The sequence below is a fragment of the Natrix helvetica genome, assembly GCF_964273705.1.
Source record: "Natrix helvetica genome assembly, chromosome: 1".
In the NCBI taxonomy this organism is placed as follows: Eukaryota; Metazoa; Chordata; class Lepidosauria; order Squamata; family Natricidae; genus Natrix; species Natrix helvetica.
The window spans coordinates 231897607-231918801 of NC_138548.1; the positions used below are offsets into that span (position 1 = coordinate 231897607).

Here is a 21195-nt window from a genome sequence, read left to right on the forward strand (position 1 = left end):
ATCAACTTTTTTTTAAAGCCAAGACACATAAATTATCCATGTCTTAAATGCAATTACCGTGTTTGGTTCCTCAAAGTATTTTGTGATAAAATACCTCTGCAAGTCTGAAGATTTCATTCACAATTGCTATTTGCTGTTCCTAGTTTATGGCAAAACTAAACCAAAAAAATATGTTTTTCTTTTTAAATGATTCCATTGTGCAACTAGAACAGTGTTGGCCATTTTTTTAAAAATGATTGTGCATTATAAAGTAAGGAAGATTATATTCCCTTGAAAGTAATATGTTAGAGTCAGAGATGATGTAATTTACCAAGCAGTAGATTCCCCTTTATTTATAGTCAGAAATACCTTGCAAAAAGTGTAAATACTTTGTTTTAGAAGGCTTTTGACATTAATCCAAAAATTGCATGAAATTAGTACAGGGACCATAGGTTACTGGCCTATGAGCTAGAATGGCTTTATCAAAAGACAAAAAGGTTATTTCTAGAATACCACACCCATTAATTCTTTCTTTCTCCATCTTTCATTTAATCTGAAACAGCCTCTCTTCTTTTTAAATACTTCTTAATTATACAATTTGAAATATGGGGAGCGTTAGGCTGTTTCAAGTAAAAATGAACGGGAGATTAATTCTCTCCCAAATGAGTTCTGGTTTTGGGAACAGCTTGCCTAATGCAGTGGTTCTCAACCTTAATATTTGCACCAATTTTCCTATTTATAGTCTCTTAACTGCTTTGCAAGCTGCCTCATGAGCTCTCTTACCATAAATATGCCTAAGAGCAATTCAGGAATTACAGAGAGAGAGAGAGAAGAAGAAGAAGAGATAAAAAAAGATGATTTCCTCGTAAGGTCATTTCAGCAGCTATATCAACCCACCCAATATGGGCATCTTCCAGATAGGTAGACAAAGTTCAGGAATTCAGCAGTGGTCCTTCTCACAGAAGTCTACATATTTGGAAAGTGTACAGGTTGTGAATCTGAGGAATAGTATGGAAAAGGGGACTCATTTGATCGATATTTAAATTTCCAGTATAACTGCAATGCTAGTAGCTATGTTTCAAAGTAGGCTTTTATGAAATGATTTGAGAATGTAATATTTAGTGTCCTGTCTTCCAGAAAAAGACAGGCGTTTCCTTCCCATAGATTTTGCAATATTGGCTATAAAATCTTTTTTCTATTACTATTCTAGGTATTCCAGAAAGACATAATGGAAAATTCATGATTAGATCTAAAGCATCTTAGCAAATGTTTAGGTTCTGGACATTCCATATCTAGTTCCTCTATTTGTAGATAGAACTGATTCACCAAGGCTCTTATATGGCTTTAAAAGATATATTCATCTATAATAAGACAGTCTGAAAGATATTTATATTCAATACTTCGGCTTCTTTATTATTATTTCTTGCTATAGTCCTAGAATATTTGTACCAGTGTCATACTAGCTTGTCCATAGAGTAAGCAAGCCTCATTTCCATTTAATTTAGTCAGTTTGTATTATTAGAATAAATCTTGGGGAAGTGTTTAGTGAGCTGCTATAACATCAGTACCATTACATCTTCTCTCATTCTTCATTAAAATTATTCCTTTTTTGAGTCTGAAAAAGAGATTACAAACCTCAGTCCACATGATCTTGGATTCAGTAGCCCTCAAGGTGTTCTTAGAAAAATGGCATAATGGGTTTCTCCATAAAACAAGAGAAACAAAACAGTTGATTTTCTATTCTCCTTTGTTTAACTCTTGATTATGTGCTGTGAACTAGACTATGAAGTTGGGAAAAGTCCTGGGAGAAATGAGGGATGAACCACTTACAGAGTGGTGTCAAGAAAACTGCATGATGCAGTCATCAGGAATTATATTTGCTTTGAGGATGTCTGCAACTTAGTTCTCCTTGTGCCTCTTCTTGTTCATTATCACATACTAGTCACAACAGATGATTATAGAAATGTGTGGTTATCACAGGTTAAATAGCTCTGCTCTGAACACTTCCTTCATTCAGAGCGGAGCTATTTAACTTGTGATAAAACAATCCAGTAATAAAATGATTTGCTCTGATTTAATGAACCTGATTTTTTTTTGGGGGGGGGGGAGGTTACACAAAAATTGGAATAAATTTTTTATGTATTTTGAAATTGGTTTTCATCAAAAGAGTAGGCTTCAACCAAAAGGCTGGCAATATCAGACAAAATCAACCCATTTTTCCATTATTATTGTTGTTGTTGTTATTGTTGTTGTGTAGCTTGTCACACAGCTAATCAGATGTTTAGATTGGATTTGGCATTTTTATCTAACTAAGACAGAGGTAGTCTTTGACTTACAATTCATTTGGTGACCGTTGAAAGTTACAAAAGCACTGAAAAAAATGACTTATGACTGTTTTTCACACTTATGATTGTTACCACCTGCAACCACTGTCGCAGCCCCCTAACATTAGTGTTGCACAAATTCTTAAAGTGGAAAGTAATTTATCTGCTTCTCTAAATATACATTTATTTCCCTGATGGAACAGTAAGCTCATTTTATCATGCATGCGATTTAATATTTCATATAATAATGTTGAATAAATAAAATTCTGTCATGAAATATATAAAGTGATTGTTATTGATGTTCATTAAGGTTTCCGCTCAGAGTTAGGTTTTTGTTCCTTATTGATTGTATGAGTTTTTTTGATTGCATATGTAAGGCAATTATGCATGCAGTGAAAATATGAATAAGTGAAGTGACATGCTTATAGATTATAAAAGTCATGCCAGTGTCATACAGAGGATGCTGCAGTTAAATAACTATTTTTGAAAAGACTTAGACAATACTGTATGCTGGTGCTAAAACTGGTTTCTGCTAAAACCTACATTGCTTTTCATCCAAGAATATAATGCAAAACATATACCAACAAAACTAGCAATTTCCTAAGCATGATTTTCCCCTTTTAAGGTCTTTGAAGTAGTTGAACGTGTTGAAGAATTAAGGAGGAAGTGGCCGGTAGCCTGGGGAAAGTTGGATGATGGCAGCATAGGTGTTGTAACACCATATGCTGATCAAGTGTTCCGAATTCGGGCAGAACTTCGGAAAAAAAGATTGTCGGATGTCAGTGTTGAAAGAGTGTTAAATGTTCAGGGTAAGTAATACATGATTTGATTTGATTTGTGTATATATGTAAAAATATGGCACTGCATGAATGTTTTTAATGCAAAAGAAATTAACAGCACTGAAGATTTTAATGATTAAGCATAATTAATATTAATATCAAAGCAAATATTCTAGAATATTTATTTTCTAATTATTGTAGCACAGATATTTTCAAGCGAACACTAATTATTCATTTGCCAGACATTGATGTAAAAAGTCAATACATGTAGTCATGTGGTAGTGTTGCTAGCCAAAAAAAAAAAAAAAGAACAGGCTAACAATATCCCATATTCTTCCTTCCTCAGGAAAGCAGTTTCGAGTGTTGTTTCTCAGCACAGTACGAACCCGACATACTTGCAAACATAAGCAAACAGCGATGAAACGGAAGGAACATTTATTGGAAGATTCAACAGAGGACTTAGATTATGGTTTTCTGTCCAATTACAAACTTCTCAACACAGCCATTACAAGAGCACAGTCCCTAGTAGCTGTGGTGGGCGACCCAATTGCTTTATGTTCCATTGGAAGATGCAGGTACAACCAATATGTGGTATGACCAAATAATAAATCATAATGATGAAAGGCTTACTGTGTTTTGAATAATTGATTCTCATTCCTGCTCTGCTTCACCTAGGTCAGTGATGGCGAACCTATGGCACGCGTGCCACAGGTGGCGCGCGGAGCCATTTGTCAGGGCACACGAGGCGCTGCCTTGTCAGCTGGCCAGCGTGCATGCGCGCGCTGGCCAGCTGAGTTCACCCTTTTTAAAGCCATTTTTCGCCCTCCCCAGGCTCCAGAGGCTTTATAGGAGCCTGGGGAGGGCGAAAAGAGCCTCCCCTGCCCCCTCCCCGGAGGCCGTCTGGAGGCTTCATGAGCTTCCGTGAACCCTCCGGAGCATAAAAAACCGGCCCTACGAGCAAACCGGAAGTTCGGGAACGGACTTCTGGTTTGCTCAAAGGGTCGTTTTGAGCACTCCGAAGGCTTCAGGGACCGTCCAGAGGCCTCCCAGACACCTTCGGAGTGCTCAAAACGACCCTCCGAGCAAACCGGAAGTCACTTCCAGTTTGCTCAGAGGGTCATTTTGACTGCTCCGAAGGCTTCAGCGAAGCCTCCCGAAGGTCCCTGAAACCTCTGGAGGGCGTCTGGGGGGGCCAGGGGGGGCTGTTTTCGCTCTCACCAGGCTCCTATAAAACCTCTGGAGCCTGGGGAGGGTGAAAAAAGCATGTAAAAATGGGGGGAGCGCCTGTAGTGCGCACATGCGCACTGGGGGGGGTCACACATTGTATTATGGGTGTGGCACGCCTGCAAACGACCCCCCTGCGCTCCCCCCACTTATGGCACGCGAGCCAAAAAAGGTTTGCCATCGCTGACCTAGGTGAACCTTTTAGATGGGGGGTGGGGTAGGGTCTCCAACTGTGGCAACTTTAAGACTCATGGACATCAATTCCTAGAATTCTGGGAGTTGAAGTCCACAAATTTTAAGGTTGCCACAGTTGGACATGCCTATTTTAGGCTTTTTCTCTTAATGTGAGATAGACGTGAGCTTTAAGGGGAAATACTATCCACGTCTCCCTACACACTATTTGTAACTCATGTCTTGTGTTTAATCTCGCCATCATTTATCATTTCATTTTGTTTAAATCTGCAGTGTATTATATTAACAGAATCTAAAGCTGATAGTAGATTATGAAGATTTTTTGTAATAGGCTCAAATTAGCAACGTTGTTGTTGGACGTTTGTTGATTATATTTCATTTGCAGTGTAAAGGGGGAAACAAGGCCGATCTATAAAGGATTCATATTGTCAAATTTTCTCTTAATGCCATAGGTAAAAATGGAAATGTTGTATTGTAATGCTCACTTACAAAGAGGTTATCATGCTCATAAACATAGTGCAAAGAATCATTTAATGCTTTCCAGGATACTAGTTTTATCTATTAATAGTGTAGTCCTTTAAATCCATATTTATGTCAGTTTTATTGTTTTTTGAAATTATATTTATAATAAATGGAGAAAGGAAGAAATCTTTAGAAATTTTGCTAGAGGAAAACAAAGTTTTACGGAAAACAGAATAAGCCAGGCTAGTTCTCGGATTAAAAATTGAAATAGATTAGGATTCACTGAAAGCAAGAACAGGGCTCAGTTAGATACAATCTGCTGTATTTTTGTCACTGGTGAAAGTATGTGCTGTTTATATTTATATACTTGTTATAATAGCAAAGGCAAAACCAGGTACTTGAATCTTTTCTACTTTCCTTGTTGATAATCTAAACTTGGAAGTTTGAAGTGGATAATTTTGTAACCTATTTTCAATCTATATTTTTTAATATTTTAAATATATGATAGTATGATTATTTGGTTTTTAGCAGAAATTTTATATTGTCACCTTGAAGAAGTTGCAGAGAGAATATGGTGTGTGTGTGTGTATATATATGTATGTGTATAGATAGATAGATAGATAGATAGATAGATAGATAGATAGATAGATAGATAGATGATAGATAGATAGATAGATAGATAGATAGATAGATAGATAGATAGATAGATAGATAGATAGATAGATGATAGATAGATAGAAAGAAAGAAAGAAAGAAAGAATTTAGCAATATTCAGCATGATAGCAATAGCAATAGCACTTAGACTTTTATACCGCTACATAATGCTTTACAGCCTTCTCTTAAGCAGTTTTACAGAGTCAGCATGTTACCCACAACAATCTGGGTCCTCATTTTAACAACCTCGGAAGGTTGGAAGGCTGAGTCAACCTTGAGCCGGTGAGGATCGAACCCCTGGCAGTCAGCAGAATTAGCCTCCAATCCTGCATTCTAACCACTCTGCTACCACAGCTCTTTGTTTGTACTAGATCTTGTAGAAGATAAAAACTTTGGGTTTATTTTAATTTCATAGCAACTGCATATGTACAGGTTAGATAAAAGAACTGGATTATATTTGTTATGTATGACAGCCTATGATCCATAGGCTGTCATACATAAGTGGAGTATTTTATTTGTATGTAAACATGGACATTTTTGCACAGCATATCTCATGGTTAACATGCTAGCGCTGAAAGTAAAATTATGTGGGAAGCTACTATGGAGAATCTTGCTGGTCCCATTTTATTTTAAATCCCCTTTGAATTCTGGGGATGTTATTTATTTTAATATTAAGGCTGTTCAGAAGAATTATATGCGCTGTGGTGATCTTGATCTGGATGTGACGACCATCTGCTTGAAATTTATTACAAGAACTTTGTTAATTTTGCTCTCACGTTATGCTTTTTTTAGCCATTGGAAAAGTACTTGTGGTATGTCCCTGAGCAAGCAGATGTGCAAGACATTCATAAATTGCTGCTGTAGAATGCAAGCACAGACTTTGCTAACAGTTTGGGGTGTGTTCTGTGAGTAATCTGGGTGTAGTTAAAGCTAAGCTCCAACCAGTAGTTGTAGAATTTAGAGATATGCTTCTTGTCCAGGTTTCATGTTAGGTAAAGCAATACATCTCTCTCTAGGAATTCAAATGCATAGGCATCAGTTCAGCAATAGGAAGATTGAAGGACAAGACTCAGAAAAACAAGTTGCTTTTATTGCAAATGTGAAAGAAAGGTCTTATGATGAAAATAATATAGAAAGTAGGGATTTAATAGTTGTATGGCAACTTCATGGTATAACCCCCACATTTCTTTCTGCCATCTATACACAATAGTGGCCTTTTTGTTGACTTGTTCTCATCCTTTGAGGTTGAGGGCATCTGCATAGTTTTTTTAAATATATATATAATGTTCTTGGCTGATCTTGAATACTTCATTTTCAACCTTGCCAACTTCATCCTTCCTACTTCTTGTCTAAGCAGAAATAATATCTGCCACAAAACACTCCAGCCTTAATTGTTGATGAGAAAAACAAACAAAAATTGCAATACCTGCGGACAGCAGAAGGGAAGAGAAGAGAAGAGAAAGAACTGGAAAAAATCACACAATACAAAGACCTTCTAATAGAAGTAGAATGATATAACAATGAAATCAATAAAAGATAAAGATAAAAGATAACATACTCAATGAAGCAAGAGGTCTCACTGCCTCTCCCCAGAGGCCTGCTGGTTAAAGATCCAAGTTTTCATGACTCTTCTAAACAACAGTTTGATTGTAAAACTCTTTGTTCTTCCAACATTTTGAGAACTCTTGGCATTGTCTGACTTTAAAACAGTTAATCAAGTCTACAGAAATATGCGACATTTTCATTGATAATGCAAAATTCTAAAATGTAAATATAATTTGAAGGTTGTTAAACTGAGTCAAGAATATATTGCAATAACTATCAAGACCTTTTGAAATATGACTACAATACATATTTGTAAAATCGTAGCTATATCAGACAGAGCGGTGGCAATTTTTTATTTTAAATTCAACAGCATGTTATGTATCAGAGCTGGCAGGACTTGATTCATTTTTCTTGCAGCCACATTGTAAATGTGCCCTGTGTGAACAATCCGCCTGAGTATTTTAAAAACAAAAAAGGCACTTTGCAGACGTTCTAACACTAAGACAGATGTTTGTATGTGAAGTAGAGAACTTGGCTAATAAATCTTGCTATTGCTCAAATGTTAACACTAAGTAGTTTTAGAAGGTTTCAAATGATGTTGCCTCATAATTAAATAATATTGGAAACAAAGGGATTGAGTTCAAGATTTACTTTATATATATATTTTTAATCAGGAAAAACAACCTTTTTTGTGTTGTTCTTGTATTGACTTTTAGGAAATTTTGGGAAAGATTTATTGCCCTATGTCATGATAATGAAAGTCTTCACGGTATCACATTTGATCAGATCAAGGCTCAATTGGAAGCTCTGGAATTAAAGAAAACCTATGTATTGAATCCGCTGGCTCCCGAGTTTATTCCACGGGCTCTGCGACAGCAGCATTCATCAAACACCAATAAACCACAGCAATCGCCACCAAAGGTAACTTCTGAGAAAATGATTAAAAGGTTGCAAGAATGTGCTAAGAAATATCAGAAAAGCATATTAGCTGTTGGGCTTCCTTCCTAAGAACATAGAATGGAAAAATACTAGGCTGAAAAGATAACACAGTTTTACAAATACTAAGATGGAGCTTTTCGTAAGCTATAATTTTTTGGTTCCAGGAAGACAATATGTGTTCAAAAGAGATCATGATATTCATGCCAGAAGCTCCTAGAATGTCTGGAAAAACACAATATCTATAAATTGTCTTTCTTTTTTCTCCCCTTAAAATTATACAGTCATATTAAGAGTGAGTGTAGGACAGGGGTGAGTTCCTGCCAGTTCTAACCTCTTCTACAGAAGAGGTTCCACAAATCTACAGTGCCGTTTAGAACTGGTTCCAGCTCCCTCCCCCCGCCCATCCGCACATCATCAAGATGAAGAGCGAGAGGAGGAATTCTGAGAGTTGAAGTCCACAAGTCTTAAAGCTGTCAATTTTGAACACCCCTGGGTTTTTTTCCCCTAAAGGGTTAGGGGTGCAAGGGTCTTGTAACTTGACAGCTTTAAGACTTGCGTGCTTCAAATGCTAGAGTTTCTGAGCCAACATTTTGGTTGCTAAGCAAGAGCATTGTCAAGTGAGTTTCAACACATTTTGCAAGTTGGCCACATGGCTGGCAAGCCACTCCCACCCGGTCATATGGCCAGCAAGCCACTCCCACAAAGCAGGCCACACCTACAGAAGAGGTTCTAAAAAAAATTGAAACCCACCACTGGTGTAGGAAGAGGCCAGCAGGTGAGATACGTAGGCAGGTAGGTGAGAACTGAAAGCTGGCACTACAGGGGGTGAATGAGCCTGCAGGGGTTGTGAATGAATGCTATGGAGCATGCGTAAGCCAGCATGGGCCGCAGTTGGGTGCTATCAAGCACAAAATCCCTGGGATCTCATACGCCAATGTGGGGATCTTTGGGAGCAAAACAGCAGGAGCAACTTATGATCATAACGGTTGACTTGTGATCTTCCCTGCCAGTTTCCCTATTAACTTTGCTAATGGGAAGCAGGCTGGGAAGGTTGCAATTGGAGATCGTATGACCATGGCTCACTGTGGTGTTCTAATTGTGAGCCAAGCACCTGAGCGCTCAAATTGCAGTCATGTCCCCACAGGGATGCTGTGACAACCACAACTTCACAGACTACAGTGGAACCTTGGGTCACGAATGCTTCTGACTACAACCAAATCGGGTGCCGACCAAAAAATCCGCTAAATGTTTCACTCTGTTCACAAACACCTCCTCAGGTGGTGATCAATCACAGCCACAGCAATTTTCCCTCCTGCAATGATTTCCACTTCCGCATCATTTTTTGTGTGCGCGCGCATGTACAGCCAGTCTTGCTTCCAGTCACAACCAAATCAGGTGCCGACTAAAGTCCTGGAATGGATTACGATCGTGACCCAAGGTTCCACTGTGTTCGGAAATTGCCCTTGTTCAGAGCCATCATAACAAGCAAATCTGAGGAATATCTGTAAAGTGATATTGTTATCGTGGTTGTTGGTTGTTTTTTTTACCAGTTGTATTTTATGGATTTTATTAGTTTATGATGTAAACTACCTCTTATGTTCATTTGGACGGAAAGCTGGGAATTTGTATATATAAAATTACTTAGTACTTACTAGCAAATTAAATGAGTGTCAAGCACTTGGTTTGGTGGGGTTGGAGATAAAAACAATAGCTATATAACTCCTTTAAAGTGCCATATTCTATTGGGGAGTGTGTACGTATGGGTGTGTGAATTATTGTAATCAATAGTGATAGCTCTTGTAGAAAGATTAAGAAAACATTTATCTAACCCTAAATGTGCGAAGAAGCTGAAATAACTCCCAGCATTTTAAAATACAATTTTTCTTTTGCAATGCAGAGACTCTTATCTTTATAGAGTAACTAGTGAACCAGTTTGTCATTCTTTTTCATCCGTGTTATTCATAGGTCAATATTTATTCAGGCTTTCTAAACAGACTGATTAATGTGTTCAGACTGCTGGAAAACGACGTAGACCTTTCCCCTGAGGAAGTAATGTTCTTAAGCATCAGTGAGTTTTAAAACTTGGTGCTCGACAGCATATTGAAAAAGAGGCATTGGGAAAAATCACCATCTTTTGGTTTTCTCTTGTCTTCCTATTAGAGCTGTATGGTAAACCTAGTAGATGGAGAATAAGAAACAGTGGATCTTTGGAGAAAGAATGCAAGATGTCCTAGGAGTATCTGTGGGCTCTAAGTAGGCAGGCCACAGTGATGCCTTCTACTGAACATTGGGAGAGAGAACTGTAACGGCTTCGGATGAAACTGTAACTGGCCAGAGTGAAATAGTGTTTTGACCTAAACAAGTTAGCCAGTTAGTTGTCCCCTGGGATCAGTGGTGGGCAACAATCTTCTTTACGGCCTGTGGACTTCAACTCCCAGAATTCCTGAACCCGCCAGGCTGGCTCAGGAATTCTTGGAGTTGAAGTCCAACTCTACGCTGTAAAGGGGACATAACTGCTCATCCCTGCCTTGGATCAATATATGTCTCACTATATTTTTCTGTTTCCTTTTTCCACTGTATATTTCCCCTCCACTATATTGCTGTATTGCACTTTGCTCCTCTGAAGGCCCTTCCATTCTAGATTGTATAGTTGGGAGCCTTGCCATCATGGCAAGGTTAACTTCATCTCGAAATTAGTACAAGTTATCTCCTGCATCTTGTGTTGGCCTACTCCAATGGTTTTGTGGTTAGCAGTATTGTCTGGGTTAAGAAGCCAGAGCTTTAGTTAGCTGCCTCTTAGTCAGATAAATAACCCTCAGAAGATAGTCTTTATCTTGTGGGACACATGCTTATATTTCTTGGGGCAGATTCTTTCTCCAATGTTATTTACAGTACTGATAGATTCATAGCAGTATCGCAGTTTAAAGGTACAGTAAACTGAGATACTGACTTCTACTGTGAATCTACCATTATTAGTTTCCATTTTTCCAAGTTCCATAGGACTTTTCCTTCTTTCTTGCAAAGTATTTATTCCTCTTACAAAAGGGGGAGGACAAGTTTGCTGATGGCAGTGCAACAGACACTGACTCTTTAAAACAGGATATTGACAGTGATATTCTAACAATTGTCCTTTAACGGTGGTTATAGTTATATATTTTCAACAGTAAAGTAGCTATGCTGTTAATTATGGTACTAGATAAGTATACATTTGCAAGTTTGCAATTTTATCTTGATTTTAAAATGACCTAGTATACGTGAGGGTATTATTCAGACTGCCTGCAGATTCTTCACCCCAAATATCGTATTTTTTTGAATCAACCTAAAAAGGAGTGGCATACTTGCAGCTTGCTGTTTCTAAAAATTAAAATAACAAATTTTGTGGATGCCTTTTGTTTTAATCTTGATTTGCTCAAGACAAGATGATTAGATAGACAGATAGACAGACAGACATAATCTTCTTTTTTCAGTTTTCTATATGGCAGATTGGTGTATTGGTTGAGGCGCTGGACCAAATACCAGGAGGAAACCTAATTTACAAGATGTATTATATGATCAAAGTTGATTTGCCATGTGTACATTTTCAGCTATAGAGTGTAAAACACTCAGAATTGTAAAAATAACCAATATAACAAGGATAGTATTTTCAGTGCAACTGTTCAATTATATAGTTTTTTCATTTATTATTACAAGGATTAGGTTAAGTTTGTTCCCTGCTGTCTCTGAAATTGATCATATGGTATTTTCTACTGCATGTCTAAAATTATTGTAAGAATTGGGGTTTTTTAATTTACTTTTTATTTATTCCCTTTTATTTATGCCACTTTGTTTCTGCATGGCGCTGTACAAGGTCCCCTCATTTCCATTTAATATTCCCAACAATCCCATTAATCAGAGGGCCAGTCTTACCTTACAAGTATTCGAACATAATATGCATTTATATTATACTGCAACATCTGATGTAATTAAACAAAAGCAGTATATGTGTAGCATTGCAATTAATAAGATGTAAACCTGACTGAGGCAGAGAAATCTTGGTTTGTGAAAGCTCACAAATTACTCTACATCTCACGCCACAGGAATATCTTTTGGTCATTTAAAATAATATTATTATCTTCTATAATTTTCTGGAAATGTATAGGCATTCTATAATATTGATAGTTCTGAAAACTTTCTTAACTTTCTTTGATGTTTATATCAGCTTTAAAGGTAGAATAATTTAACTCCTGGCCAATCTTTTTTTAATAGGTAAAAAGCCATCATCACAACCATGGTGACCATTTTCACACTGATGGAATTGGTAAGTATTTGGAAGAGGGTGAGTGTTTGTTTGTTTGTTTTGAGAAAATGCGAAATAAGCTTGTTTTTAGAATGAAACTAAATGTTTTCTAGGTAAAAATCATAGGCTATCAGAATCCATAGTCCTGTTTGGAGTCTGGACTTTCTTTCTCTAAAATTATTGAGGGAAGCATAAGGGAAAGAATCAAGAATGACCAAAAGAATGATCCTATACTATTGAAATTTAGGAGCTCCTCTGATTTAGGGAAATAAAGTATTTTAAAACATATAGGCATGATTTGATCCAAAGTTCAAGAGAATTCTGAATGTAGACAACAGACAAATATATCTATTGTAGCCTTTGATCAGTCTTCACAGTAGGAAAAAAAATAATTTAGTACAGCAATTCATTATTATTATGGGAAAAAAGCAACACAACTATAAAACCACAGATTAGTTAGACATTTTGTGAAATTGTATGACATGATGAACATATTTGGCTACCTGGCATGCGAATGCAAAGTAGCATCACTTAAAAAAATAATGAACATAAAAGTTATCAGAATAGAACACCCCCCAAAAATTTTTTTAGAGATAATTGGGGAGATAAAGTACGTCTTGTGGCATCATAAAGAGGACACTGTATGAGGAGAGGGGCAAGCGATTCTACCTCTCTGAAGCCACAAGGACAAAGTTTCTGTAAGTAAGGAGTTCCGTGAAATCTTCCCACCAGCTGTACTGAAGGGAGGGCATCAAAGCAGGCCCTTTTATATTTGCTTCGGCTTAGATTGTATAGATCAGTGGTCACCAGTAGTGGTCCGCGAGAAAATTTTGGTGGTCCACAGAAAAATTGTTTGCTTTTTTTATATTGCACTAAATACTATTTACCCTTTTTAAAAATTCATATTAGTGGTTCGCGGGATTTAAAATAATGAATGTAGTGGTCCCTGAGGTCCGAAAGGCTGGTGACCCCTGATATAGATAACCTGCAGTAGTGCTCATAGCTGTCTAACATTTGAGAATAGAATTCAAGAGCACTGGTGATAGCATTTTGGTGATCAATGTCCCAGTTCTTTCTTTTACGATTAATTTGCCCTTCTCAAGGGTTAATTGGCCTAAATATGAACCAGAGAATCCTAGACTGCAAAGTTCTATACAGGTTAGAGATTGCCAATGAGATTGGTAGCTGCCTGACAACAGCAGAGGCACCAGACCTGTAGGGTCTATCAAAGAAGACTGTGTGTAATTGAGGCACTCAATGAATCAGGCCAGGCTATCGTATGTTCCTGGCCACAGCTGCCTTGAAACAAATGTCCCTTGAAGGCTGAGGAAAAAGTGAATGCTCGTAAGTGAATGCTCGTAACTTTCACATTCATATTTTTTATGTAGTTCAGCCAACGGCTTCTGTCTTAATTGGAAATCCTGTCAGAGTGTATACCCCACCACCGCCACCCCCTCCACCTCCTCCTGGGCCTCATCCTAACCTGGGGAAGTCTCCCAGTCCTGTACAGCGGATAGATCCTCACACTGGGACAAGCATTCTTTATGTACCTGCTGTTTACGGAGGAAATATGGTCATGTCTGTGCCTTTACCTGTAAGTATCCATCGTTGCATTAACAAAGCACCCTCTCTCCATCCCCCACTTACTCAAAGAAAGTAGAAGGTACTATTTTGCTTTTATCAGAAGAGCTATTTGCTAATAAAAGAAAAAAGCCACTGAAATGAGTCTCCCAACTATTTAAATGTTTCAGCTGTATCAATCTAGATAATGCCCAATGAACTTTGTATGCTGAAATTCCAACCTGCAAAGCATGCCCTGTTTTCATTTGTGGCAAACTTACACAGAGAGGGTCCGCTCACACAGAGAGGGACTCCTCAGGGTGCCGTCCACTAGGCTGTGCCAGCGGGCGACGCCCAGGGGAAGGGCCTTCTCTGTGATGGGCCCGACCCTCTGGAATGACCTCCCCCCTGATATTAGAATAACCACGGACCTCCGCTCCTTCCGTAAAAAGCTTAAAACCCACCTGTTCAATTTAGCTGGCCTGGCCTAATCCCAGCTCTCCCACCTCAGTCGGTATTTTAAATTTTACGGGTTGGTTTTAGGCCGAGTTTTAATTTTTATAATTTGTACAGGGGTTAAGGTTTAATTTGATTTTAATGGTATTTATTCTTATGTTTATGGTTTTTTAATCTGGTGCCTGTACACAGCCCCGAGTCCCTTTGGGGAGAGGGGGCAGTCTAGAAATCAAATAAATTGAATTGAATTGAATTGAATCTGATATACCAGTAACTTTAAATATTTTAAAGTCATTTTAGAAGACTATACTGTCTTGAAATGTTTCAAAATGTGCACGGATGATAAAATGGAAGGGGGTAACGTTTTGTGATCAGGAAATACTTTTTTTTCCCCATTTCCTGAACTGGAAAGCCATATTATCTATAGCATTTCTTAAAGAAGAGCACAGGTGGTATTCAGCAGGTTCACCAGTTCTGGAGAACCAGTAGCGGAAATGTTGAGTAGTTCAGAGAACCGATAAATACCACCTCTGACTGGCCCCATCCCCAACTCTTCTCTGTCTCCTTCCCTTGGAGTGGGGTGGGAATGGAGATTTTATAGTATCCTTCCCCTGCTACACCCACCAAGCCACACCCCGCCCACCAAGCCCCGCCCAGAGAACCGGTAGTAAAAAAATTTGAATCCCACCACTGAAGAAGAGGAATTGGGATAATTTTTAATCAATTTTAAGCATCGTTAAGGAGTTGTGGCTGTTTGCCCATTTTGTAGGGATAGGGTTAAGCGTAATGGAAGACCTCAGAAGGGGACTAGCAGTAGTGTTTTGTAACTATTTCTTATAGCTTACAAAGAGGCTCTGCAATATTTCTTCCAGATTCTCCTCTCTCCTGTATTTGCAAGGAGAGTGTAGTGGAATATGACCTAGCTGATACCGTGCTTTGAATTCAAATATTCCACTCCATTTCTTTTGCATGAATTTCTCCTTTGTTCTCATGTGAAAGTTAACCATCGTTTGATCTTTGGCAGGCAGTTTTCTTTCCTTTTTTTAAAAAACTCATGCTTACAATTGGTTTCAAACACTAATTAGCATAGTGGTTCATTTTAATAAAAAGCGGTAACATTTTTGTGCAGTCTACACTAAATCTATATCCATTTGTTTTGGGCTTCTTCAGGATCCACTGTAGCTTTTTTTAAAAACAGGAAAATAATAGTTCAACAATTGTACTTTTTCTAGTCTTCAAAATGTGACTTGTTTCTCTGAAAGATAAATAGATTTCAGTCAAAAGGATTTGCAGTTACTAAAATGAAATCTTTATCACAGTCACATAAAGCAGGTGTAACGAAAGCACTGGCACCTTAAAAAAGATGACTCTGTTATCATCAGTAGAAATTCTCAAAGATTGAATGTCAAGGATCTTTTGGAGTCCGTAATGTTTGATTTATCCTCAGACTTTAGTTTTTAACTCAGGAAGTTGTCATAGAATTGAGTCATCAAAAGCTATGAAAACTTAACATTTTTATTGTTGACACTTTATATATTTTTTTCCCTTTTCCTTTTTATTCATTTCTTTTGTAAAAAAATACACCCTATGTCTATATTTGCATTTTTTTAAAAAAGCCCATCTATTCTGAATTTTTGTGTTGATATAAACAGTTCGTGTTCTTTTTCCAGACTAGGTTTTTCCTACTCTCCTATCACAATTTATCTGAGGGATTTTAGGTAGTGTCCCATATTTATATTCAATGTTATTTGTATATTTTTTTACCCTGTGTCATGCCCTTATTCTCACACCTTGATTCCCAAGAGATTTCTTCAATTTGAAACTTACAACTGTACTGGTTCTTACTCAGAAAACGGCATAAACATTCTAATTTCATTAGTACTCTAGACATCTTTTCACTGTTCAGATTAAAAAATGTAAATGATACTAGGTTTTACATCTTTGTTGCATAGGTACCATGGACAGGGTATCAGAGTAGATTTGCAGTTGATCCTCGAATCATTACTCATCAAACAGCCATGGCATATAATGTGAATCTTTTACAAGCACATGGACGTGGGTCCCCCATTCCCTATGGTCTTGGACATCATTCACCAGTTAGTATAGGACAACAGCAGCTTCATCATTCAGAGAAAGAACAACTTGAACTAAATCGAAACAGTGAGTTCAGTCTTTCTTTTTTCTTAAGAGAACAAAAGTGTGGTGTTTTGTTTTAAGTTAAAACCTAACGTTGATATGTCTGTTCTAAATAGTATTGAGAAATGTGTTTGTGAAAACTGGCTTCTTTTTATAAGGAATCAGTACATTTACCCGGTTTTTCCAAAAATAAGACCTCCTCGGATAATAAGCCCAATCGGGCTTTTGAGTGCATGTGCTAAAATAATCCCTCCCCAAAAATACTGTAACACAGCAGCAGCCATGAGGTGACCACGCTCGACGCCTCCTGCACCCAAAAGATAATAAGACCTCCCCCAAAATAAGGCCGAGTGCTTATTTCGGGAGTCAAAAGAAAATAAGACAGGGTCGAAGAAACATGGTCCTACCTAGTCAGTGGGATGTGGATAAGAGTTTATTGGTTGGTACAATAACCTCTAGAAGAAGAGTCATTAAATGGTAGGAGCATGCTTGGAGTAAAATTGGATTTTGGATGTTCTATTGGCATACTTTCTAAAACATGCCAAAATTGGCCTTGCTTGTAGGAGAGAGTGCTACATGTGGCACAAGTGCAACTCAGACTAAAAACAGCAGTAATAATTTATTAAAATTGTGGGCCACTCAACTCTCAATGATTCTGCCTTACAACAATCAGAGAAATTACAATAAAGTCAATAAAAGATAAATATAAAAGATGGCAAATGTAAAACAGATCAGATATTTCAAATCATATGTGATTTTTTTAGTTTGTAAATGTCTTATCTTTCTCTTTTTGGAGACACTCAACTCCATCTAATGTCTGATTCCCCAGACTTTCTCTTAGACTCTTCTCTGTTTATCAGTTCTTGGTAGACGGCCAAACTACCTCGGTGTTCTGGTTGAAGGTCACTTGTTTAAACAGTGATTCTCCTCTTTTGTTCCTTTGTTATGCTGCTTGGATTCTCCATTGTTATTTTCTTCATGGAAATGGAGTGCAGTGGTTATAATATGCTGCTATTCTTCTATTATTTAGTCAAGGAAATATTAAACTAGGTTTTTGGGAAGAAGGCATGCAATATAGTTTACCAGACAAAAGTCCTGGAATCTACAATACCGTATGGATATTTCAGAGTTCTCCAGACACAGCTGCCACCTTTTTCTTGTTGGAAAGCACATCAAGTGAGCAATAAGTGAACGCAGAATATTGCCTGGTATTTTAAGAGAGCAGAATGGATTTTGCTATTACAGACATCCTTTGGGGCACCAGAAGCTCCTATATATCCAGCGCTATCTCTATTATAGTACATAATGCATTGTTCTGAAAAATATATAAATTATCTTAAATAGAAATGAAAAATTGGACTCTATGCTTATGCTTGTAGCTTTATTACCTTTCAATCAGCAGGTTTCAGCTGAAATTGGAAAACAAATCCGACAGATCCATTAGGAAACAATAAGCATAGAATAAGCATAATCTCATTAGCATAAAATCTATTTCAGAGCAAGGCAGCTTTTTAATGCTGAAGGACTGACGACTGTATCAACACTGAAATTGCTCTGATTTCATTTGTGCTGTTTGAGTGACTTTCCTTAAAGCTGTGCTGTTCAAAATCTGCCTCATTAACTGCTTGAAAAGCAGAGTAATTACTGTGTACAGTATTGAGTGCCAAGATGAATTTCCCAATATTGTAGATGTATGAGCTGTCACCTTGCTATGCCAGACGATGATGTCCTTCAAAAGTTAATTGGATGCAAACTAGTTCATGGATATAGCCCCGAAAGAAACCTACTTATTATATTCATGAAGGTTTGGGTAATTCCAAAAACAAATATGGCATCCCATCCTTAATTTCTGCCAAAGCCCTGAAAGGTGGGAGAGCATGGAACATGCTAGAAATTCAATTTGTAGGATTTTTAATAATGTAACTGAAGGAGAACAAAGAAAATGCTGTGAAATTCACTTAACACAATGTTCTGTCTCTGAAGAAAAATAGGATGACTGGAGTTGCCTGTGAAAGGTGCTGATACTTTCAATTTATTATAAAATAACCTATTTTCACAAGAGCCAAATTCAATCATGTATTAACTTAATGTGTCATTAAGAAGGAAGACGAGCAATTAAACATTAAAGCTAGCTGTTCTTGTTGGTAGAAGATTACAGTGTGAAGTCATTATTGAATGAAAGATAATTGGTCACGGCAAAAAGGAAAAGAAAACCCTCAAAGAAAAGACTTTTGAGGAGCTTTTGTCTTTTAAACAGTCTCTGACTTTTATCCTGAGAAGTATATTGTGCTGCAACCTGCCTATCTTCAGTTGTTTAATAGCTGTGCTTGGTCTTTAACAGAAGGGATCCAAGATATATGGAGTTTTTGGCCTTCACCATGAGGAATTTAGAAGCGTTTTGCCATTTTTGGTAAAACTGGCTCATATTAGCTGAGCCAAGATGGACAGTTAATCTTAACTAAAAGCACAACATATGGCAAGCAGTTGCCTTGTTTCAAATAAGCTAAAGCTGAGGTTAACTCTAGCTGGTTGAGTTAATGAATAACATAAAGGAGAACCCCAAAATCTGGGTGGCCCCAGCAAGAGGGATAGACAGGTGGCAGCTATGATGATTCCGTCTACAATAAGCAATGTTTTATCATTTTACATAAAGGTAGTGGTTTTAGCTATTCCAAGGGATACCCAGGGCCAAGAAACTAACCCTTAGACAGATAGAATTCCTAAACACGCAAATTGATTCAACAATAGGGAAAAAACATATTGGACTTTTCTTTGCAGAAATTGGCTTGAAGAAATTGCCAATTGAGTTTTCTTTAAAAAAGTGATGTTCATCCAAGTTCTGTTTTCTGAATTAGCTTTTTCTCAGGCAATGCTAATTCTAGGCCTAAAGCCAAGCTATATAACAGAACTGCCCCAGACCTCCACATCAGTTACTACACTAATTATATTTCCTTTTGGTAGATGCAGCATTACCCAGTCATTTGACAAAAAATGGGCCATCGTTTGTATTGTGCAGGGCACCCAAATTTTAAGAGTCCTGCCCTAACCTAATCAAGGTTAAAAATCCTTTCAGAGTAAATCCTAATAAAAAACATGGAACAATGAAAATCGGCAAGTATGTCATAGGATTAAAAAAAACAACCCTGAAAGTTGGATGGTTTGATATTTGTGTTAGCTTTGTTCTGTTAGAAAACTATTGCATTTTAGGTCCTGTGCCTATTTTGAGAAGATGTAGGGCAGACTTCTAATTTACATCTCTACATCAGATAGTTAGGACTGCATTTCTAATGAGAGACTTTTTCAGATGATTACATGAGATTTGTCATTTGGAAAAGCAAGATGAGTGTTAGGCCTGGACTGAGTTTAGGAACAGAAGCGTTTAAAGTTTCCTATGAGAGGCATTCTGAAGTCTTTGGGCAACAGTTTGATATGAAGCTATTTAGCAATAGCAATAGCACTTATATATCACTTCATGGTGTTTTACAGCACTCTCTGAAGGGTTTACAGAGTCAGCATATTACCTTATTGCTAAGTTATTGGTCAGAAGATATGGGATATAATCATGTCAGAGTTGGTCTGCCGAAGTTTATTTGTGTTTGCATAATATATTTTCTTCGGTGTGGAGTAGTTATCTGATCAGCCACTCAACCGCAATCTCAGTATAGATGTTTTGTTAGAAAAGCACAGAATTTGCTTGCCATACATGTGGCTGTTGCAAGTATGCAATTGAAAATTAGTAGTCTTCTACTTACAAGGATTCATTTATTGACCGTTCAAAGTTATAATAACCCTGAAAAAAGTGACTGATGAGCATTTTTCATATTTATGACCATTGCAGCATTTCTGTGGTCATGTGGTCAAAATTCAGATGTTTGGCAGCGGACTCGTGTTTATGAGGGTTGCAGTGTCCCAGGATCATGTGACCACTTTCTGCAATTTTCTGACGAGCAAAATCAACAAGGAAGCCAGATTTACTTAACGACCATGTTACTAACTCAAATCAATCAATCAAACCTTTATTGTCAATGCACAACATGTGTACAATGAAATTGAATGAGCCTCCCTTGGTGCAGTCTACCCAAGAACACAGATACATCTCAATAAATCAATAAGTAAAAAGAAACCCCTAAACCCAATAAGTAATAAACTAACACACACACACATACACACACACACACACACACACACACACACACACACACACCGTATTTCTCCGAAAATAAGACAGGGTCTTATTTTCTTTTGACCCCCCTGAAATAAGCCCTTGGTCTTATTTTCTGGGAGGTCTTATTATTTTGAGGTGCAGGAGGCAGCAAGTGGGGTCACCTCATGGCTGCAAGTGTATCACATTAGCTTGATTGTGGTGTTATGTTGCATTTAAAAATCTGACAGTCCATGGATAAAAGATATTTTTCAGCCTATTTGTTCGGCTGGCTATGCTTCTACATCTCTTGACCAATGGTAGGAGAATAAAGAAATGCTGTCCATGGTGTGACTCATCCCTGAGGATTTCCTTCTCTCTGCTGAGACAGCGGAACCTGGCGATTTCATCCAATGGGGTTAGGGGGCAGCCCATGATTTTTTGTCACCCTCTGTAATGCCTTTCATCACCCTCTGTAATGCCTTTCTGTCTGCGGCTGTTAAATCAGCATACCATACTGTGACACAT

At 37.6% G+C, this 21195-nt stretch overlaps 1 protein-coding gene across 6 annotated transcripts in view; it reads left to right on the forward strand.

Moving 5' to 3' along the window:
* Positions 1 to 21195, forward strand: part of HELZ (helicase with zinc finger) — a 142657-nt gene that overhangs the window by 104732 nt on the left and 16730 nt on the right. For all 6 annotated transcript variants that reach the window (XM_081934401.1, XM_081934400.1, XM_081934397.1 and 3 more), the window contains 6 exons: positions 2929 to 3112; positions 3429 to 3657; positions 7876 to 8080; positions 12344 to 12395; positions 13763 to 13968; positions 16343 to 16550. In XM_081934401.1, the coding sequence (XP_081790527.1) occupies positions 2929 to 3112; positions 3429 to 3657; positions 7876 to 8080; positions 12344 to 12395; positions 13763 to 13968; positions 16343 to 16550 (1084 nt within the window). The remainder of the gene's footprint in view (positions 1 to 2928; positions 3113 to 3428; positions 3658 to 7875; positions 8081 to 12343; positions 12396 to 13762; positions 13969 to 16342; positions 16551 to 21195) is intronic.